Source organism: Coturnix japonica, chromosome 1, assembly GCF_001577835.2.
Source record: "Coturnix japonica isolate 7356 chromosome 1, Coturnix japonica 2.1, whole genome shotgun sequence".
In the NCBI taxonomy this organism is placed as follows: Eukaryota; Metazoa; Chordata; class Aves; order Galliformes; family Phasianidae; genus Coturnix; species Coturnix japonica.
The window spans coordinates 56,431,925-56,455,965 of record NC_029516.1 but is presented as its reverse complement, the minus strand read 5'-3'; the positions used below and the strand labels follow the sequence as shown (position 1 = coordinate 56,455,965).

At 40.8% G+C, this 24,041-nt stretch overlaps 1 protein-coding gene across 8 annotated transcripts in view; it reads right to left on the bottom strand.

Annotated features, from left to right (window-relative positions):
* Positions 1–24,041, bottom strand: part of TBXAS1 (thromboxane A synthase 1) — a 238,029-nt gene that overhangs the window by 43,834 nt on the left and 170,154 nt on the right. For all 8 annotated transcript variants that reach the window (XM_032445779.1, XM_015867313.2, XM_015867322.2 and 5 more), the window contains one exon: positions 21,812–22,123. In XM_032445779.1, coding sequence (XP_032301670.1) covers positions 21,812–22,123 — 312 coding nt within the window. The remainder of the gene's footprint in view (positions 1–21,811; positions 22,124–24,041) is intronic.

Here is a 24,041-nt window from a genome sequence, read left to right as displayed (position 1 = left end):
CTCTGAATTTAGAATACTGCTATAGAAAATTCAGAGCACTGCAAGTACAGTCCCTTCTCTCCTCCACAGACTTTCCTGCCTGTGTGTATGTATCTGATATGCTTACAAAAATGTCCTCACTGTCAAAATCCCTTTAAAATGGCACATCATTGTTTTCTTTTGGTTTCAGGCCAGCAGCAAGGAGAAGTTGAGGCCATTTCATCTTTCTGCTGTAGGTATCAGCATATCAAGTACCTGCATACTGTGATGCCATTAAAAGCTCCAGGAGATTAAAAGTGTGGGTTTTCTTGTTTGTCTAACAAAGTAAGGTACTTCATGGAATAATGGATCACTCTTGAAAACTAATATTCTTAATAGCAGTGAACAGATGCACAGACCTGATTGTTTTTTTCCATAGTGAACTTGGTACTTATTTTTGTAAATGATGTGAGGCCTCTAAAGTACGACTGATTTCTGATCCAAGGTCCTATTTCTATGTGGTTCCTCCAACACCAAACATGATGACGCAAAGCTCCCTCACAAAACAGAAGCAGTTCGTAGGGCCAGCACCCATGTGCAAGGTGGGGCATGGAGAGAACTGCAAAACAGAGTGGGAGAGAGAGGATAGATAATGATGGGAGAAAACTGTTGCAAGAACTTCATGGTGCCCTACAGTCTCTTTATGTTATGGCAGTGTGCTAATCATGTGTAGTTGCAGTAACCACAAATTGATGGGGTTAACACATAGCCCATTTAAAACTGCACTTGGCTGGCCCACAAGCTGTAAATGTTTGTAGCTGTTGTACAGCACGCTGCATGCTTTACCGCTGCTGGTTTCAGAAATCTCTGAATACTGCTCCTCCATGCACCACTGTGCAAAGGGCTGTTAAAAGGTGACACGCTTTCCTGAGGAGGGGCTGCACTCACTTTGTGTTTCAGCAGCTGCAGCTGGTGACATGGGCAGACAGCAGCCTGACTCTGCTCCAACACACGCAGCCACCCTGTATCAGGCAGGTAAGAAATAACTCATTCCTAGCATTAGGGCTTTTCCCAGCCCCAAGGAGAACATCTAAAATTCTGAGTGGCCTCTTTGCACTTGGAGGGCCATGCTGAGGGTACCACATCTGAGCAGCCAGGGATGGAGCTGCCCTGTGTCCCTGGCCACAGGGCCCTTGCTGGGTCAGGCCATCCACATGCCAGCATGCAGAGGGCTGCTGTCAGAGCCTCCTTCCTCAGCACTGCCATAGCAATGTCTGCCCCACTGAATTATTTTAAACAAAAGCCACAGTTTGAGGCAGAAAGTGCTTCTCAGTGTGTGAACTCTCAGCCCACAAGCAGGGCCAGAGCTGCAAAAGGTTGGTGGGCTCCCCTCTGCCCCTGGTGTTTAAGTGATTAATTAACAATTTTTAGAAACCAATTCACAAAAGGAGAAAGGGCAGATTTTCAAAACTATCAGCTTGTAAATGAAGCAGAGCTGATTCTCTGGCAACTCTTCTAACAAGGTCTCTTTTTTCACAGTATTTGTTTTATGCTTCCTAAAGATCTGTCCCTTGTCTAAATCCCAGCAGGGGGAGATGCCAGTGGAGTTTAATTACATTCCACCTATGGGGAACATTCAAGGAACAGGGCTCTGAAAAAAATAACATCTTGGTCTTAAAAAAAAAAAAAACAGGGGGGGAAAAAAAAGAAAAAAAAAAAGAAATCTGATTAAAGCAGTGATACGAATGTGCTTCATCTCTTAACCATAGGTTTAAAACATTCCCTTCTTAAAGATCCGGGGGCACAAAGCCAAATTCTCTGCTGAAGCAAACAGCGAGTTTATACCATCAATTTACAGCAGATGTTCAGCATTTAGGCCTACAGTTTAAGTAAATAGTTATGAGAATTAGACTTTCAGAGGGTTTTGGTGTTTTGGTTTTCTTTTTTCTTGTGTATAAACTAGACATGCCACATTCTCTAGTGAAAACCCTTATGACTGAAGACAGGTTTTAGCTTGGACATGAGATATTGCTAGCACTATGAGGGATGAAAATGGGTCCAATGATCCATAGGCTCCTCTGCGTGTGTGCACCCTACACATCTGACCCAGGTGGGCAAGAGCTTGAGACGTGCACATTAAATGCAACAGGGAGACTCACTGATCTCCAACCATGACAGTGGAATCCACTGCCCCCAGCAGAAGTGGAAGGGAAGGGAAAAAAGCACCGCAGGAAGCCTGCTCCAGGTATAATTGCTTAAATCTGGAAAACATCTAGCTGAAAAATCTTTCTCCATAGGAACTGAGCTGTTCCAAATGATCCTGGGCATTCAGCTCGAATGCCTCAATGGTAGACTAGAGATTGGAGGAAAACTGCTGCATTCACAGCTGAGAGAGAAAACTAGGCCTTTTCACCATTCCTTTTTCTAGTGATCCTAGACAAACCACCTTGGTGCTCTGCACCGAGAGGTAACATCAGCCCTCAGAGAGCAGCTCCCATTTGGGGCTCAAAAGAAACAGTGGCCACCACTTTCCCACTTGCAGTCTGGAGACTGGTGTTACCGTAGAATCACAGAAAATCCTGAGTTGAGGTATTCCTGCAACAGAGATACGACAGAGAGACTTTCAAGCAAATAAGTACTGAAATATTTAAGCATTTGAAACATTTGAGTGTGCCAAAATTATCAATGAAACTAATTAAGAATCTTGAGATAATAAGCATTGATGACAGAATGTTCCACTCCAGTGCTTACCATCAGGAAGTCAGGGTTTACAACATCTGTCATTTATAAAACTCATACCCCGAAGGATCTCAGTGTACTTTCAGAATGCTGCTTCCCCACACATGTAGTCCTGCTGAGCAAGGTGACTCGAACTACTTATACACGCCAGGCAGTGGCTGTGATGTTATGGGTCATGACCCAACTTCAGATCACAGCAGCAGAAATGCAAGTGTATGTGGCATCGCAAGCAGAGAAGCTGGGAAGTGCCGGCTTTGAGGTCTGCTGGGCCAGGTCTCGAGGATCAGCGCAGCCCAGCTTTATCCACATTGGCAAACGCTAATGGCATTGTGAGTGGTGATGGAGACACTAAGCTGAGAGCACGCAGACGAGCGGCAGGGAGGGAGATGATGATCTATTCTTGAAAAAGCCATGGGGGCAGCATTTCACACACTGGGGTTTTTTAGCAATTTAGGACAGGAAGTGAACCAATGTCAGACGATCGACGCTGCAGATGGAACTTCAGGCAGCCAACATGTAAATGGAGTTTGGCAAAGATACCGTGACTAACAGCCTTTTTGTGTGTGTGTGTGAGAAGTGCCATTTTTAGATACAGAAGGAAAAACGTTGCCTTCTGCCTGCTAAGAACAGGTGTGCAGATGTCAACAGAGGGTTCAGGCGAGTGCCAGGTACTCGAGAGTTGTCACTGGGTATGTAAGCAGCATAACACCCTCTCCAAGTTTTTGCAGGAGGCGTTTTTTTTTCTTTCTTTTCCTGAGGTTTCCAACTAACTTCTTCTCTAGCAGACCTTGTCTCTAGGCTCAAACAGCTCAGCGTAGCCTGATTTCTGTTGAGCCTTTGTTTCCAAATCAAGCCCTCTCTGCCAGGCCAGCTTCTAAGAGAGGAAAACAGTAGGACTCTGACTCACCAACGTGGCTTTTTAGGAGCTGCCACCAGACAGGTACAGCTAATCTGAAATGACGCCTGGTAACTGCAACATGTAATTTCAGACTCAAGGCACCAATTTCCCAGTCAGTTTGTAGCTACACTGTGTTACCGTAACGGTAACTGCACAATTATCACAACACTTAGTAAGTTATTCATTTCCGAGAGAGCTAAGGACCACTGTAAATGATTTTCATTTTAAAAGAAGAAGGTATATCACCCTCTGGAAGAAATAAATTAAAAATAATCTCCCCTGTGTTTTGTTTATTATTAATGCCTGGCAAATAATTATTCCATCTTTAGTATTGAAACATCTTTACTTTAAAAAAGCATAATAAAGAGGCGAGGATTTAAAATTCAGGTGTGCGTGCCATTGTGGCAATGGCACGCATCAGACACAGGCAGTTTGAATATTTTATGCTTCATAATTTTTTTCTTAAATAATTAACTAGCTTTAACTAGTGCTTGTCCAGACCTTCCAGTGCTGCAGGCTTAACGGCACATTACATCTCTGTGTGTTGCTTTTGCAGCTTTGCCTCTCCCTGTTCCAAGTCTCAACAAAATAACATCCATAAGCCCTGAAGGAATTAAGTTCAAGATCTGGAGCAATGGCCAAAAACTGGAATGTTGGAGGTTCCACACAAATACGTGGACAAAAACATCTTTACTACGAGGGTAACAGAGCACTGGAACAGGCTGCCCAGACAGGTTGCAGAGTCTCCTTCTCTGGAGATATTCAAGACCCATCTGGATGCCTTCCTGTGTGACCTATTGTAGGGAACCTGCTTTAGAAGGGAGCTGGACTCCATGATTTCTAGAGGTCCCTTCCAGCCCCTATAGTTTTGTGATTCTGTGAATTTGCAGCTTCCTTCACCAAAACCAAACATCTCCATCTCTAGCGCTAGCTGGATGAACCAGAATTGAGTCTACCATAGGAGAAACCTACCATCTCCAACTGATAATGTGGATGTGTTTGATTCTCTTTTTGCCTCATACAGTCCAAAACTGAAGAGGTTAAATTCAAAACACATGGAAAACAGTTTCTCCCCACTGCTGACTCAGAAAAGGAAGTTCTCTCAAGACCTTTTCAAAAACACACCGGCTGGTTTGCTGGTCTACAATTACCAGCCTAAAGCCCAGTTCAGTGTTAGGGGATATATATAAGTGCACATAAATTTAGATGTGCAAAGACATCCATGAGGGCTTGGTAGCATTTTTCAATGAGCTGCTTAGAATTTATACATCTTCATAAGCATAGCAAGTGTCTCGGCTACCACGTTTCTCTGCAAAGACTGAGTGCTAGTGGGATTAAATTTATTGCTTCCCTAATACGAAACACTGAAAAATATAAAAGATAGGATTCAGATTTCAACCAAGCAAGCATTCCAGCAACATTTTGATTCAGGAGTGTTAGGAGATCTGGTAACATCATTTTCCTATAAAATCAACCCCCCCCAAATCCCAACTTGTGCCCACGCTTCGCAGCTAATTTCTCTCACTGTATTTGTAGAACTACAGAAAAAGGAAAATAATACAATGAAAGATCTAAAATCACTTAGAAATGCTAAACTCCAGCAACAGCTACACCATTTGAAACAAGCAAGAACTGAGTAAAACTAGGTCTGTAAGATAAGCCAGGTAATATTTCACAGTCATGCACAATGATTTTAGAATACTCTCTCTGATTCTGATGGCCACATTTTTCAAAGCATGTTAAAAAACCACAGGTGAACCTTTGAAAACTGTCACACATACTGACCATCCTCTTAACTAAATAAGCAAATGTGATTTGAAGAAAGACATTCTACTGAACAAAATTTTAGGCACTTAACAATGGTATGAGAAAACACTAACAGCTGACACCATTGTAGAATACAATTACAATTGTACAAAGAGGAGAAAATATCTCTCATGTGCAAAGGGTCTTATACTCAGATGCCTAAGGATGATGGAAGTTCAGGGGAATCTAAGGGCAAAACATTAAAAATAGAAACAAGCAGAATTCTCATTTAGGAGAAGGGTAACTAACTAGAGGAAGAGAGTAAACAAAATTGTGGTAGATTGTTGGTTGCCAGAAAGACCAAGTAGGAGCAGGAGGATTCCTTGTGTGACATTCCCAGCTGGATTTATGCACAATATAACTGGTGAATGAGATGAGTCCTTATGGCAGGAACGGGGATGAAACCAGAGCCCAGTTCCAAACACTGCCAAACATGGAAAAAGTTCACATTTGCATGTTATGACCTGGATCTATCTCTGGTTTTCTTATAAAATAAGAACTAGGAGAGAAAGCAGAATGCTCTCTTTGCACCATTTCCATGTCCTTGCATTGTTCTCCATTTAAGTGAACAGCTAAGGCTCCAATGATAATAAAAGATTGATTTAAAAGACTATTCCACAGCCTAAGCAAACACTGAGCCTGGTTAATGTTACATATCATATCCCTCTTGTCATTTACTGCTAGTCTGCCTGTTTACTATGTCCCTCACTCCCCCTCAGCACTGGCCCCAAATTACAGCAGAGCAGCTGGTCCTGGGGGCTGAGCATACAACAACAACCCTGAGTACAGCTCCAGCAGCTGCTTGATTACAGAAGCATGGCACTCTTCTCACTTAGCATCTGAACGAAAGCAACACCCTCCCAAGGCTTTGGGTCAAGTCTTTGCAGATTTACTGTTAGAGGCATCTTTATATCATCATTCTACAAAACAAAGTTATCCCCTATCAAGGTCTAAAACTCAATCAAGTAATCTGCATTCCCATATCAAAGTTCCTACTTCAGTCCAACTGTGCATAAAAAAGAAGGTAGTGTGAACCAAAAGGACTGAAACAATTTTTTCCACTCCATCTTTAACTTTTGTAAGAGAAGCCATTATTTTGCATGGCTTATACTCCCCATATCAAACCACAGAGCATGACAAAAAAAAAAACACAAAACATTCACATTCTTCCATTAATAAAGAAGGAAAACTTGCTGGTGTGTGTCATGTTTTTTTTCTTCCCTTTCTCTAATCATTTTCTGAATTACTGGCTTGCTTTGTACTGCTTGCGAGCAAGCTGAGTATTGCTGTTTTCCTTTCAGTAACTGGACTGTAATCACAAGGAATTGTCTTCAGAGCCCAGTCCTCAGTTACGCTAAGTTCCTACCACAGCAGCATAAACAAGCATTGCCATCACTTCAAGCACTTGTTTATATGTTAACAAGATGGCACCAGACAGGCATAAGATGATGATAACACTGTTGTAGATAAGCAAGGATGTGTGCACACCTTGACAATCCATTCCCACTGCAGGAGTGATGAAAGAACATAAATGGAAACTGAGAATCAGACTCCTCATTTGCGATTACCCTACATATGGTTTGTAGGATTTACATGTTTAATTAATGCAAAATGTGGAGGGTTCCACAATTCTGTAAGGACAGCATGTTGACGGCAGGGCTGTCCAATGTTTCTGGAACAGTCAAACTTGCAACAGTGGAACAAGGATATTTAAAAAGATTAACAAAGCATTTTGTTTCACTTGTTTTTCTTAGGATTCTTCATTTTCAAAGTCTGGAAAGACATTTTATGCCATTTAATTTAAGCAATGGGGAGTTTTCTTTAAAAGATACACTAATTTAAACAGATTAAATTCAGCAAACTCCTACGTCCTTGGTTGTACACAAGATTAGACTGCTCAGCAACGATCTCTTGAACTTAAAATCTACGGTTTAATTAATTTCATAGACAATATCTCTATTTTTTATTCCTGCAGAATGGAAAGATATTTGCTTTGTGAGATTACTCAAAGCACCAGGAAAAAGATATTTGTATTTCTCTCCTTGCACAGGGCAATGCACATCCTTTAACTTAAGCACTCCAGTAGACCTAGTGAGTGAAGCGATTCAGATCTCTACGCAATGAAAATCCATGTATTTTCACTTAAACCTGTGTACAAAGCATCATATTATTTTACAAAAAAAGTTATTTGGCATTTAAATCAAATAGAACTTACAAATATTATGAGGTCTCTTTTACCAACACTGAAACTTCCTTGTGTTCTGCTGTAAAAAGCAGGGCCATTTATACTACAAGCCTTGCACAGATATTTATAGGTTAGTACTCATGTATCATTTGAGTGTTAAGGTATGAAAAGTGCTACAGTAACTTAAAATATTTAGAAAACACACAACATCTTGCTCCCACTGCCAAAACACTTCAGTGCTGAATAGGTGGAGTACCCAGCCTAAAGAATGGCCTGAAATTAGAGCCTGGGTTAAACATTGTTTGGATTTGTAGGTAAAGGAACCACTCATCTCTCTGGGTAAATAGAAGAAACAGATAAGCTGCTTTGCAGAATCAAATAAGAAGGATTACAGACCCTGTGCAAAGCACAGGCAACTGTCATAATGCAAAACAACAGGCAAGGTTATCCACAAGGCATAAGTGGGCAGAGTAGTTTCCCTGGGCAGTTCTCTGCAAAGATCTGTATGTTCAGGAAAGAAGCAAATGGTTCAGGAAAGGAAAACAAAGCACAAATCACTAGGCAAGGTCTCAGATGTGCATCTAACCCAGCCTGGAGAAACAGCTTTGGAGAAAGACTGCCACTGTCCTTACTGCTCCATGGGGCTGTGAGCACAAGAATCACGCCCCACCGTTTGATTCCTACCTTCCTAATGTGCTGGGTCAAAAACAGAGTTTACACAGCCCTTGTAAATCAGTAGGGCTACTAGAAAGATATTTGCCTCCTTGCCCTAAGCCAAACAACCCCAAAACCATGGAATGTCAGTCAAGGCACTTTTCAACAAAAGCGATCAACATCAAATCATGATATGGCACAAAAACTGACAAATGTTGAAATGTTCTTCATTGGATAATATATCTGCATCATCAGAAGTGTTCCCTCCATCACCTGAGTTCGCACACTCCTTTGGTGAGGGATCAAGCTCTACCAAATTTATATCTGTATTTTGCATTTCGTCACGTGTTCAGCTTGCTCAGGATAAAGGCAATATTTTAGGTAACAACCTACTACTCCTTACATCTCCACAGAAAACTGCTGGTAGTCATGACTTTCTCCTTGCTAAAGAAAATATCAAGCGTATTCAACTGTTTTAAAATAACAAGCCGTTGGCAGGAAAAAAACACACAACACATGACACTCTCTGAAGACATGCATGCAACGGGTGTCAAGCTGTGCCACTTAAAAGCACTTCCATGGCACTCGTCTACAACAGCCTGGCAGCAGATATTTGTGAATTTCTTGCAGGCAAGCAGCAAAATGCTTTTAAACATTACCTTTTCCCCTGATTCTCTTCCCAGTGGGGGAGTCAGATGGTTGGTTAATAACAAGCAGTTAGAGCAAAATTACTTCAAAATAACAATTAATAGAATCATAGAATCACCAAGGTTGGAAAAGACATCCAAGATCATACAGTCGGACCATCCACCTACCACCAGTACTTCCCATCAAACCATAACCCTTAGTACAACACCTAAATACTTCTTGAACACCTCCAGGGATGGTGACTCCACCACCTCCCTGGGCAGCCTGCACCAACACCTGAACACTCTTTTGGATAAGAAGTTTCTCCTGACATCCAACCTAACTCTCCCCTGGTGCAACTTGAGGCCATTCCCTCTCGTCCCATTGCTAGTTATACGAGAGGATGAATTCCACCTCTCCACAACCTCCTGTGAGGTCACTGTAGAGAGCAGTAAGGTCTCCCCCAAGCCTCCTCTTCTCCAGGCTGAACAGCACCAGTTCCCACAGCCACTCCTCACCCCTCACAGCTCTGTTGCCCTTCTCTAAACATGCTCAAGGACTTCAACGTCTTTCTTGTAGTGAGGGGCTCAAAACTGAATACAATACTCAAGGTGCAGCCTCACCAGAGCTTAATACATGGGAATTATCACTTCCTTGCTTCTGCTGGCAACACTATTTCTTACATGAGCCAGGATACCACTGGATTTCTTGTCCACTTGGTAACACTGCTAGCTCACATTCAACCAAGTATTGACCAATACCCCCAAGTCCATTTCCTCTACACGGTCTTCCAGCCACTCTGCCCCAAGTCTGTAGCATTTCCTGGGGTTGTTGAGGCCAAAGTGCAGGACCTGGCACTTGGTCTTGTTGAACTTCACCCCACCGGCCTCAGCCCAGCAACTACTACTACTACTTAGACTCCTCTACCCAAAGCTTAGGCAAGTACCTTTGAAGTTGGGTGGCAGCACCACAGAGCTCAGTGTGATATCCAGGGCCTGGTAGAAATGCAGTACTGGGTTTAGATCTTCAACCAGGTGTTTCAGAGAGTGAAATTAAGAACTTTGAACACTTCTGGTGCACCTGCTACAAACATAGCTGCTTGTGAAGGTGCAGTCTTCAAAAACAGAGGGCAATGGCAGAAAGCTGGGAGAGTGCAGTAAATTGATGCACTGCAAAGGAGCAGCTGTGCCCTCTATCTTAAGGAATGAAGGGCCTCTGGCAAGGCTGAGCCCTGTGGCATTCTTAATGCCTGGAGTTTGCTGATTATCCAAGGGAAAGGTCATTCATACTGCTAGCAAGCTGTAAGGTGAAATTCAAGGAAAAACTTCACACCTGCTTCCCTACTTCTCTCTTAAACTGAAACATCAGAGCTATCTGCCAGTGGTATTTAAATGCCTGTTTTTCACATCACAGAGGCAGGAGTTTTGGACCCCCTGAATCTTATACTTACATACCTTTGTAAATTAGCATAAACATCTCAGCTGGCTACCAATGTGATTAAGATGTGCCTCTACTTGGCAATTTTTCCTTTGAAACAAAGCAAAAGCTTTCATTTGTTAAGTGAAAATTCCCTGGTGGAAACTCGTCTCTCTTTCCCTCCCATTTCTGACCCCATATTGGGCACTTTAATCTAATTTCGGTTTGAGGTTTTAGAAGCTGAACACTGCTTCTGAAGATCACTGAGGGAAAAGAAATCACTGGGAGGAACATCACACTTTGAACTGAGAGTCTCTGGCACAATGCATTGTGGAAAAAGAACCAAGAGCATTTCCCAATCGATGTAGCTGTATTTTTCACACCCGGTTAGGAGAAATGGAAACCTGTGGTAAATAACACTGCTTTGCACAAGTCCAATTATCCTACATGATAAATTGCCTAATTATTTCAGCTCTAGAGTCTTTCCCAAGTTCTTTATCCTTTTCTTTGTAGTCAGTGTCTGCAGAACAAGAGCGTTTGACTGTTACTAATTAGTGGGAGAGAAAGATGCAGGACACTTAGTAAATTCACTTTCCTTTAAATCCATCTTAGAGCTATTTTTCCCCATCATGGAGGGGAAAAAAAAAAAAGCAAAAAAAAAAGCAATAATTTATTTAAAAGCTGCTCTGCTGGAAGAAATTTTCTCTCCATGCCTACTCTATGATATTACAACAGTCAGCTTTTGTTTTTCACATTCTTCAGAATGCTTAAAGATTAAAGGCACAGCAAGGTTAGATTAACACCTTGAAATTATCTGTAAGCTTCTCTAGTTATCAGGCTATTAAATCTTCATTCCTCACTGCACAAAACCTTCTTCACATCATATCCTTATTGCATATGAACTTGATGCATCTCAAAAACAAATTCCAAAAAGCAAGAGCACTTAAAAGTGGTTTGTTCCAGCTCACGATACAATGACTTGCTGACATTCCGTTACTTTCTCATCCCTTCATGTAGATCAATGACAGCAATAAGGGCTGTGGATAATTACCCAATTCTCAAGTTCTCAATTTTTTCCTTTAGATTTGAAGTGTAACTCTGAGTAAAAGCTTATTCAAATTTCTATTGTACCAGAAGGTCAAAATCATTTTAACTGATTCCTCCTTTTGACCTGAAGGTGTGTTTAAACAAAAACAAAACAAAACAAAACAAAACAAAACAAAAAAGCAGCAAGTTTTTGCTTTTTTTCTCCCACTTACTCTCAGAAACTATTCTTCAGTTCAGTTTTACTTTCAGATGCCTACAAAACCAAGATTTTTTACTTTGAAAACAATGTGAACGTTCTGTTGAATTTTTGACCTACAGATTTTATACAGTTGGAAAGTGTTTGCTCAACAGTTCCAGTGCCTCAGTGGCAGCCAGGGAGGATAATTCCTAGGACTGAGAAAAAAAACTGAGCCTTCAGACTCTTTATGTGTGAGACCTGACTAAGGAAACTAGAAAATCTTTTACCTTTTATGAAATGGGTCCTCATCCAAGCACTCTTTCATCTACTACATGTTGATTAGTACAGGCAGTCAAGGTTTCTAGGGCATAAAAGTTCTTTCTCTCCCATGACTGAGGCCCTGACTGTCTATCTCACTTGCTGCTACAGCAGTGAAGATCTACTTCTGATCAGCTTCCACTTCCACAGAAAGCATTTTAGGGGACTAATTGAAACATCAGAAACCACGATTATATACACTGAATTAAAAGTTTTTAGTTGCTGTAGAGGACTTGTTCTAGTGGTTGGTGGCCATGCCCATGGCAGAGGGGTTGAAACTAGATGATTGCCAAGGTCCTTTTCAACCCAGGCCATTCTATGATTCTATTATTCTATCATTCCATTATTTGTATTTTGGAAAATACTTCCATTCTCTCTTTTGAAACTCAAGCACCAAATTTCCTGGATAAACTAGTAAAAAACTGGTGTCATCCAGTTCTCAGACAGTAAAACCTATCAGCTGGAGTAAAACGGAACAGTCCTCAAATAGCATGAATTTCCTACTTTTCTTTGCATCTTCCTGACTACTCCCTTTGCCCCAGTCTTCACATTTGGTTCAGCAGAGAAATGTTTCCTCATATGTAGACAACTACAGTTCCAGAGCAAGGGAACACCCAGAAACACCACTTTTTCCTTCATTCCACATTAAAAGGGAAGCATAAGAATAAACACAGCAAACAGTACAAAAGACATCTCAGGCTAAGTAAAAGTAACACATAAACATGTCATTAGAAATGGAAATTATTTAAATACATGTGCTGTCAGTGTGGTAGAAGAAGGAAAAAAATAGAAAAGGAGGTCACTAAAAGTGCATTTTACCAAGAACTGCTTTGCATAATCATGAAATGCAAACTAGTTTCATTTCCTTCTAACACAGGCTCATTCAGCCTTCACTTTGAATGCTTATTGACAAATAAATGGACTGGTTACTTCCTATTAGTGCAACCTAATTTATGTGCATACCTGGAGGAAAAATTCCATTTTGACCTCACATTCGCACAAGCTAAGATCATTTTTAGGAGATTAACATGTTGAATACAAGTTCAATTTCATTGCAGCTGCTGCTGGGATTTTGTCGTTTCTTAACAAATTAAGTATGTGTTCTCCTCAGCTTTCACACCTTACACATATAACGTGTACAGTTCAGGAATGTGTGTCCAGCTTTCAGATGAAAGATATTGTTTTCTTCAGCCATAATTCATTTTCTCCTTTTCTTTCATATGCATCAGAAAACTATCCTTCATGCACTACAGGAACCTCCTGGATGGTGCATGACTGGCAGTGGTGCTTTTCCAGCAAATATCTGTGTGGCCTCCTATGAGAACCAGTGCCTGGTGGTTGTAAGGTTACTTTCAGCTGTGTGTAGAAGGCCTCATTAACTTCGTCCTCCTGATCAGGCTGCCTGTAGTAAAAACTCACAACAGCATTACCCAGATTAGCCTGCCATTTAATCCTCATTCATAAGCTCTCCACATGTAACTCCTCTAGCAAGACCAGTAAGAGCATTTTCCTACCAAAGATGTGGTGGGGAGTGTTACTTACTATGCTTTGGCCTTATCTTCTTATTCACTTTTACCAGGAGCAACTGCCCAGTGCAAAATTGTATCTACCAATTCTACCTGGAACTCTGCAAAGACTCTGCTACTTTGTAGCTAGAAAGATAACACTAATACTGGTAGTCTGTACTGATTAAACACTGATTTTTGCATGAATATGGCTTCCTCTGTCTCTTGAGGAAGTGCGTTGATCGCCATAAAATGTCCAGAGGGCTGTGCAGGAGCATTTGCGACACAAATCTGAACAAAACTGTAACAAGAATCTTACTCAGAAGTCAATTTTTTCCTTATGTTGAAAGCAAATACGGTCTTTTCTCAAAGAAACAAACCAAATGAAAACCAATAAAACAGCAAACCTCAGATAGGGAGGAGATGGGAAACAGAAAGATGAGGAAGCTGCATCCTTTCCTGTACTTATTCTTTAAACAGATCTGTCTAATTGCATTTAAAAAGCTTTATTATTAAGATGCTCACCATTAAATGTCCCATGTCACTAGAAAAATTAATTCTTTAACGTGAACAGTGATAGTGGGCTGGTTATAATGAGAATGGCAAACTACCAGGAAAAAAAAAATAGGGGTTGAAAATGAATATCTGTCCAGCATACATTACTCGAGACTCAGTTTTGCTCAAGAATAGCAATAAGGTAGAGTCACTGAGCAACATGTGACATTGCAAGCAAAAGATAAATTAGACTTCACGGGTGAGAGACTGATAAGCTTGAACTGAACAAATGGAATTTTTTATTATTATTATTTTTATTTTTGTTGTTGTTGTTGAAGAGGGGAGGAAGAGAATCTTATAATGTTATGATGTCAAAAATAAATAAAATTCCATGAAATATGGGCACATTAATCATTTCAACAGCACCTCATTCCAGGACATATAAAATCACCAGTTCACAGCTGTTGTTAGGATTTGCCCAGAAAATCAATATATTTTTTTTCATAACAAGGCTGTCTTTTTGGTAGGATTGTTGGTAAAGTCAAGGAAGGGGGAATAATGCCAAGATACCTTTGTGCTCTGAAATAATGACTTCACTGCTGTAGACTAAGAACAGACTTTAGAAACCAAAGCACTTCTAAAACACACCCTGGGGTTACCAGCTGACCATCTCAACTCTTTCCATATTATTAACAACTTTAATCTCCAGGAAGTACTTACCTTTTAAAGAGGCACCTGTGGAGAGTCAAGACCTGTAGATACAGTATGAGAACTACAAATACATCGCAAAAAGAATAGCCCTCACTTGGTTGTTGCCTGGTCACACTCTTATTGCTTGCCCATAATTCTGACAAAGGACTACTGTGTCTATCTACAAACCACATCCCACATGCAAAGTGGGAGCAGCAGCAGGGATCTTCCCAAAAATCTTACAGGACAAATCCTCTGGTAGGCACCTTAAAGGTTTCTGGGGTATAGGACTACTATGTAAATCAATATCTGCTAAGGTTTGTACAGTGGGGCATACTGAGCCCAAGTTTTCCCTAAGTGCTCCCCCTCAGCCTTTGAGTCTGGGAACAAGCTCATGTCAAAGTGGGCACACACAAGATAAGCATAAGCTCAAGCACTTGCTCAGGCTATCTCTTCTTGTACAGAAGAGAATATGTCAATTAAAAAGCAAACAAACAAACAAACAAAAAGATTAAAGTCTCTCCCCAAGGAAAATGAATCTAGATCTTGAGCCAAAAGCTTGCATTTAAATCAGTAGATTCTAGATACTAAGAGAAGCAGGGACATAATGTCTTCTCTTACTTAGCGATCTCCAACCTGTGTATGCAGCTGTAAGACAAAGCTAATTAACTGATTTCAGACTTCAAGTCATTGTGTGAAGAACTGCAGAAATATAACTCAATGGCATTCAGTCTCTGCATGTTTAAAAGCATGTTTTCATTTGTTAACAACAAAACTGATTGCTGGCAGCTGACACTTGTGAATACTGTGAGGCAATCTCTACAATATCTTCTTACACAAATAAATTGAATAGGGTTGTTTTCTGGAATGAAATAAACAGCAACATGATACAACATTGCTTGTGCCTACTGTTTCTGTGTTTTATACGTATACATATATATGCATGTGCAACAGTGACTCTTTCTGTGGGATTTTTTTTGCAAACTATTAACAATTCAGGCTCCCTTGATAAATGCATGCTTCCACTGTCAGCAATATTTACTTAGTGAAGCTCAGTCTCTGTAGTTGCTGGCTTCTGAAAGTGCAGTGCCTTGAGATACTGCATGAAAGGCACCAAATTCATGCAAATTGTTGTGGGTAATTCCTTGACAGTGCCATCTTTCTGACTTTCACCTCTCACTAATGCTCAGAGAAAGCAGTCTGTGCTACCGAGGAGATTCTTTGCATAAACAGCTTAAAAATATAAAGTGTTCAATCATGCACAGTGACACCATGAAAATGGTGCTACTTCTCATTGCTCTCTGGGAATTTTAAGGGAAGGGAAATTCTGAAAATGCACAATCTCCTTTACAATATGACATATCTGTTAGACTGCAGAGAGATCAGTGAAGGAGCTCCTCAATGTGTTGAAGAGAATCATAAGCCGCAGCAAAATAGACTGACTCCACTCAATTCAGTGATGATGTGCCAAGTTACCCCAAATGAGTCACTGCCCACACCCAGTATGTTTGATAAATAAGAGCATCAAACTCATAAATCACAGAGGAGGGGCCTTATGTATCAATCCAGCTAAACCCAGCCCATTCACAAGTGACCACACACAGCAGCTATAATGGAATTAAGCTGTACCTTTTCACAAAGGAAACAATGAGCTGGCATCCTTCAGTACTACTGACATGCAGGAAACACAGATATAGTCCAGTCAACATTTTCAATTATACATATGGAGAATATTCTTGTGCCATAGCACAAAATAATAGAAAATATTTATAGGAATAGGAAGATTTGTTTTTCATCATTAAGGAAAAATCCCCATCTTCATTTAAATAACGAGAGACCATCTCAGGACTTTGAAGTGCACTTAAAATTTATGAGCTCTAGACAATGGTGAAAACATTGGTAACAAATCTCTCCAGCAATGAATAGCTATGCAAGTGTTAATAGGACACTGGATAGAGTAGAGCCACACTGGGACTAAATGCTTTTAATTCCTCCACATCCTGGTGTTTCTAAGTCTCCTATCAATCAGTGGTTACCAGACAATGTAAGGAAAGCCCACTAGGGCTGTAACTTCAAATGATCAGTCAAATCCACAGCTGTGATATAGATTTCAAACAAACCATGTATACCTATATTTATCCATAAACTGAGCAATGTGTACTGAATACAGTACTCAAGGTGCAGCCTTACCTGAGTACATGCTGAGTACATGGGAATTATCACTTCCCTACTCCCTTTGGCAAAACTATTTCTGATACAAGCCAGGATGCCATTGGCCTTCTTGCCCATCAGGGCACACTGATGGCTCATGTTCAACCGAGGTTCAATTGACCAATACCCCCAGGTCCATTTCCTCTATGCAGTCTTCCAGCCACTCTGCCCCAAGCCTGTAGCATTGTCAGGAGCTGTTGTGGTCAAAGTGCAGGATGCAGCACTTCCTTTTGTTGAATTTCACCCCATTGGGCTCAGCCCAGCTATCCAGCCTGCCCAGATCCCACTGTAAGGCCTTCCTACTCTCAGGCAGATTGATACTTCCTCCAAACTTGATGTCATCTGCAAACTTATTAAGGGTGCACTTAATGCCCTCATCCAGGTCATTAATAAGGATACTGAACAGGACAGAACCCAGTACCAGCTCCTGGCGAATACCACGTATAACCAATTGCCAGCTGGATTTAAACTCCTTTATTCTTCCAAAACCTCAGAAGAAGTTCTCTGTTCATCCACACCATTTTTATTCCCCACCTGCTCATATCACAGTACAGGGGACAACCTGCTCCTGCACCTCTCTGACTTCCTTCTTGATGAGCACCCAGCCTTCTCAGATCCCCTTGCCCTTCAGGACTGAATTTCAAGGGACCCTCCCTGCCAGTATCCTGGATAGTTTCAAGACTGCCCTCTGGAAGCCCAATGTAGTAGTCTTGCTGACCCTCTTTTAACTTCACCAAGAATAGAGAACTCTACCATTTTGCAGTCATTCTGCCCAACACAGTGCCCGACCTCCACATCTCCCACCAGCCCTTCTATATTTGTGAACAACAGAACTGGCAGGGTACCACCCCCGGTAGGCTCTTACCATCTGTGCCAGGAAGTTGTCTTCCACACACTCCAGAAACTTCCTAGACTGCTTCTTCTGCTCTCTATTTTATTTCCAGTATATATCAGGGAAATTGAATAGAACAAGGGCTGTCAATCATGCAACCAGCTGTCTGTCTCTCCATTCTGATAAGGCAGCCTATAACAGACGCCCACCAAGACATCACCCCTGTTGCTCTTCCTGCTGATTCTTACCCACAAAGTCCCAACTTTCTCTTTCCCAGCCCTAGCTCAATAACATTGAAACGTTCTCTAACACAGAAAGCCACACCACCACCTCTCCTTCCTTGCTTGTTCTTTCTGAAGAGCTTATAGCCATCCATCGCAGCATTCCAATTGTGGAAGCAATCCCACCATGTTTCAGTAATAGCAAAAAACTCATAGTTTGCAGGCACATTATGGTTTCCAGCTCCTCCTATTTGTTGCCCATGCTGCCTGCATTGGTGTTGATGCACTTTGATTGAGCCATTCACATCTTCCCCAGTCCCATCACACTTCCCCTAGGCTTATCTCTGGTAAGCCCTGTTTTAACCTCCCCGGCTTCATACCTACTTTAAAACTCTCTCGATGAGCCATGCTTTCTCTTTCCCTTTCCTGCTGTCCTATTCCTCTAAGGTAATCACTGTGCAAGCAAAACAGATGAAGATCAGAGCAAATTCAAGGGTATACTTAATCAGAGCTGACAAAATACCACTGTATGCCCAGATGCACTGGTCTTGCTCTCCTATCATGCTATCACAAGGGCACTGTACTTTGAGGTTTTCACTGGTGGATCAGGAAAACTGGAACTGTGCCTGTCGTTTATAGCACCTTTTCTCAGATGGCTCCTACGTGTCTTTATAAACTTTAGTAAATGAGTGTATAAACTAGGACCTATCTACACATAAATCACTCTGTCCACCACTGAAGTACAGCCATCCCCAGGATGAAACATAGCAGCTGCTGTAAAATCACATCACAGCTCTACAAGCACAAATTAGGGCAATAAAACATGTTACATGAGGCAACTGAAATGCTTGGAGGAAGGAAGGGGGACGTGGTGGAGAGCAGTTAGTATAGTTACCAGAGTATAAATTTGGCTGGAGAGGTTACTGTGTTTAAAGCTTGCATATCTGCAAATCAAAGCAGTCTTCCACTACCTGTCCTAACAACTTGGCCATACTATTCTCCATGCTTTGGCATTCTCCTTTTGGAAAACTGCAAAGCACCTTGATAAGAGCAAAGCTGATGTGCTGAGCACAGGCTATAACCTAATCAAATTTCTTAGCAACTGACTTGATAACAAACTGTAGCTGTTATGCCCTCTTCCTCTCTTGCATGACAAATGAACAGAGCATCCATATATTCCTTGTTTTAAAATAACTCCTGTAATATGCAAACTGTCCACATGGATCTTATTTTCTAGGCTAAATGTAGCTAATTACAGTCACTGAGGGGACTAAACTGTTGCATACTTATTTTTATTCTGGAATGGGCTCAAGCAGCATGTTGTCCCCCCTCAAGTTATAATCTGTTTATAATAGGAAGAATGGAGCAACGCAGATTAGAACCATGAATTTCCTTGCTTAAGAGACAGTACAAGAACAGTTATCTCCCTCCTCTCATCAGATGCATAGTCATATATGTTCTCAGATAAACCTGAAAGATAGAAAATATGGGGAAATGATTTGAAAGGTTCTTCCAACCAATTCAAAACATGGGATGTTGTTTGGGATGACACTGTGTGCACTACTGACATGAAAAAAAAAACCCACACTCATTTGAATGCCACCTCTCTACATCATGTTTTAACTTCCTTGCCACAATTGTTCCTAGCTTCACATCTCCCCTTTGGTGCTGCAGAGGCCAAATATTCCTCTTAGAAAATCAATAGAGTCTAGCATTACTCATTTGGATTGTATTGTTACTGAAATACTAATAACAATGAGTGACAGCTCAGACAGACCATATACAACATAAGGATGGATTAGTGTTCTAGCTTGGATCAGGAGCATGCTTACAAGCAAGCCTGCTGCACAGTCCCACACTACAGTCTTCAGGGGTGCAGCCAGCATTCCTTTAATAGCACCTAAACTAGAAGATCATTCCAGCTACTAAGTGGCATTTGGTACACAGGATCAGATTAGAACTAACCCAAAATAAACTCTCCAAGATGTGTGCAGTGTACCCCCAGCAGCCCTCACTGCCAGCTGTGCCAGACTGTAAATTTCTATCTATGGGGGCACAGTACTTGTTCACACAGGTATGGCCATGTAAACAGTCTCCTTCTATGAAAAGTCTACAAAAAGTTAGTGACAGCTTGCAGGGCAAATATTCCTCATCAGCTTCCTATGCAATTACATCAAAAAGTATACTAATTCATATACCCATCCATATACATATAGAAAGGACATCACAAACCTGTCATATTTAGAGATCTCTCCCAGCAATTTCACTTTAGCTTCTTTGGCTGTTAGTTTTAATGAACTGTAGAAGAAATGAAACATATTCTTCTTGAGGTTACGAAACAGAGATTTCTCCTGTGCTACTCTGCCATCGGTATTAATCGGTAAATCACAAATATTCCAGGCCATGCTGAACCTTCACAACTTTGCAAGCCTAAAGGAAGTCAATTGAGCTAACTGGACATGAGGGTATGATTAGGTCTGCTGCTGTATGTGAATGAAACAAGTACATATGGTACAACTAGAGCACCATAGAGCCAATAACCCAGGAAAGTAACCTGAATTGAAGTTAGAATGTAGTAACCTGAATTGAAGTTAGAATGTAGCACATCTATTGTTTCATTGTATTAACCAGAGACTTACACAGTCTGATCATACCTATACACCTGATTTGGTGGGTGGCAACATTGCCCATGGCATGAGGGTTGGAACTAGATGATCCCAAAGGTCCCTTCCAACTCAAACTATTCTATGATTCCACAATAATCGTATATGTAGCATGCTCTGAGGAAAAGCTCAGCTGTTGTCCATCCGCACTCTCGGAGCTAAAAGAATCTGGTGGAAAAGCACCACTCTCAAACCATCTTCATGCAAGGCAAAACATTTTGTGTACATAAATTCTGGCTTTTCTGTTTCCCAACCAACAGGAGGGAAACAGTAACTCTTGAATGGGCATGCTTTTACTTAACCAAGAACATCATATTGCCAGCCAAGGAGATAATCTTATGACTCCTTTCTTGTTCTCTAAGTACAACACAGTGCATGGAATGCATAGAAAGCATAAAACTACCAAAATTGTATCATTAAGGACTTTAGTATGCAAATCCAGCATTTAAATTCTACCAGACAGTCATCCCTTGCATCATTTTTCACCAGTTGGCCTTTTGACCCAATACAGAAAAGTTCAGTAGAAAGAAAAAGATAAAGTCACTCAGTCTGAATTCTCATAACTAATGACTTGTGTGGAGAGTGGAGAGTAGAACAATAGTTGCTAGACTGTCTGCTAGAAACACAAAGTGTTTTGATGATCAACCAGGAAACATGAACTTCTTTGATAAATACAGAAAACAAAGGATAAATCATTCTAAAACATTATAAGAGAATTACATATGGATGACTTCTTTTTTTTAAGCACACACTTATATCCTGCTACTGAAGGAAAAAAAAAAAAAAAAAAAAAAAAGGAATAAACTTTGAACTTTATGAATAATAATAATTCTCTTAGCATCCTTACAAAGATCAGTAAATAAAGGTGACCACAGAAGAAACAAAACTATGTTATTTCACAAAGATCCTGGGTCATCTCTTCAGCTGCTGAAAAGTGACATCAATTAACTTTTTCAAAATGAATGAATAGTAAATAAAGAAATAAAATACAAAAGAGCCCCACATTAAATATCAATATACCTAGATCAATTTTGAAGTTTTGTTCAAAAGAATTTCTACTTCATATAGGTACTACGTCGCTCATAAGCTCCCAATTGGAAATCAGAGAATATACCATCAGCAAACATAAAATATTATTCACTTTAAGGGAACATTAAAGCTAACTATTGACCAGATAACTTTCCACTATTTCTCTTTCACATAAGAAAGAGAAAAAGTAGGGTAACAGTGTGTAAAATCTTGACAGTATATTAATAAACAATACACACAAAACTGAGGTAAATAGGAGCCATGTAGGTGTCACGGCTGTGTGATATCCATATTTCATTGCTTCCTGCAGGAAGCTCCACACTAGCATACTGTACTCACGTGTTTTGCTGAGAACTCATCTATCTCCTGAAGCAGCTTCTCCTGGCATTCCGGGTTGGTTGCTAGCAAGTAAGTGGCAAAGGACAGTGTGCTAGTGGTGGTCTCATATCCAGCAATCAGGAAGAGAAAAGCTTGGCCTGCTATCTCATCCTCAGTTAGCATCTTCTGAGCCTTTTCAGATGAGGTCGTGTCAAGAGGCACCTCATTCTGGCTGGAAGTGGTGGCTGGACAGACCTTATCAAAATATCCACCTGCCAAGGCATCAGCTGAGTTGCGGGAGTCAAGCATCCACTGGAGAAAATCTCTACGCCTCTGCAGAACATAGGATGAGAAGAAGCACAAGTAATGAGAAGAAGCACAAAGAATGGGTCACAGATCAATGCCTTTATCTATGGGAGATGAAAGGAGAGAGTAGTTTCCTATTTATAGTGCCCACTCAGATCCCCTAGGACAGCTACCAACCTTTCAATGAATGAAGAGACTTCTATAAATCAGCTAGAAATGCCACCACTAAGAGCCTATCACTGTGTTCTTCTCTAAAGGACAAGACTCATATGCCTCCAATCCTCCAATAAATAAAGGCACGTATTTTCACAGGGGATTGCTAATGGCTCACTCCAAAAGGATCTTCTTTCAACCTCATGGTGAGTCTTTCTCGCTTACCAGAAGTACTCTGACATACCCAAAACAAGGTCTCTGGAACATTTGCCAAACAGAGGGGCAGAACTCCTGCTTAGCTTGTTCTTCCAGCATTTTTGGCCCACCTGTTTGAAGGCATCATCCCCACTTATTCACATGGTCCAAGATATGAAAGGTCTCCTAGGTTTCGATTGGCATCTACAATCATTTCTGTACCAGTTTGACAAGACAGGACTAGAAACCAATCTCCATAAACTAGTACTTTTAATGAGAAAGGACAGTTGCAAACATTCTGTTATCAGTACAGGTTGTTCACTTTTCCTTTTTTGAAACATAGTTGCAGAAGTGCCTTACAATTGTAAGCACTCTCTGCTAAAAAAAATTGTCTGGGCAACTTGTCTTTGTAAAACATCCATTGAATGATTGTACCGTTATGAAAACTGTTTTCTTCTGCACTAGTTTCTGACAGAAAAAACTCTAATAAACAGACCCATGGACAAGAGCGAGTTGACTCCAAACCAGCCTGGACAGCAAGCTTGATTAGGCTTTGAAATATAACCCAAAAGGTTTGAATTGACATTTTCAAGTGGGCATAATAGAATTGTGTTGAACCTAAGCCATAAGGCTGTATGATTGATTTTCAATTCCTCAAATACTAACAGAATACATGATAGCTCAAGGACTTAAAAGTGTAATCGGACTTACAGTACCAGCACATCATGACACCTTGTACACCGGGATGGACAAGAGAAGGGGCAAGTCTTTCTTACAGAAAACTAAAGCCAAACCAAACAAAACCCTGTAAACCTGTATGTGACTATTAGGAAGATATAATTTCAGAGACGAAGAAGTGAGAAGATGAGAGGAAAGGACAGAAAAACGAGATAAGACTAAGAAAACAGTAATTAATACAAATGTCAAAGGAATTAATCTGGTGTGGTTCTTTGTTTTTTGTTTTTTTTCTGTATGACATGGGAAAAGAGAGCAATGAAATAAGAGAAATGTTTAGTCTTGTGCTTTTCTCTGCTGTCAACAAACTGTTCTGAGAACAAGTAATTGCTACAAGCAAAAAGGAGTGGTTAATTTGAAGTCTGAGTAATATAAGGAGTTAGCATACTGCATCTTTAGCAGCTCCTTCTCTCCACTCCACAGAAACTTTTCATTTTGCACATGTACATTATGTACTTGTACTTATGTCCATAGTGTATACTATATCTCGCTGTATCTGAGACTTAATGCTCCAGAGAGTAGCTAGCACTAGTCACTGTGCTCAGAAAGTACTCTACAAATTGGCCAAACTGCATCAACTTCAAAGCACCAGATAAGTGCTTCTCCTCCCAGTAAACAAAGGCCCAGAAAGCAAAATTATATACATACTGCCCAGTGAACAGTGTCCAGCTATGAAAATACTTCCTTGAGCCTAGACTTAGGCACAGTTTCCAGATTCAAACTGTCGATTCTAGTCAAGTGTTATAGAATAACTCCACTCTTTTATTTTCCTTTAGACTGCAGGAAACAAGATTTCATGCATACTCATGCTATCCACAGCTGAAAGTTCCATTTAACATCTCCAGGGGGAGTTTATTAACAA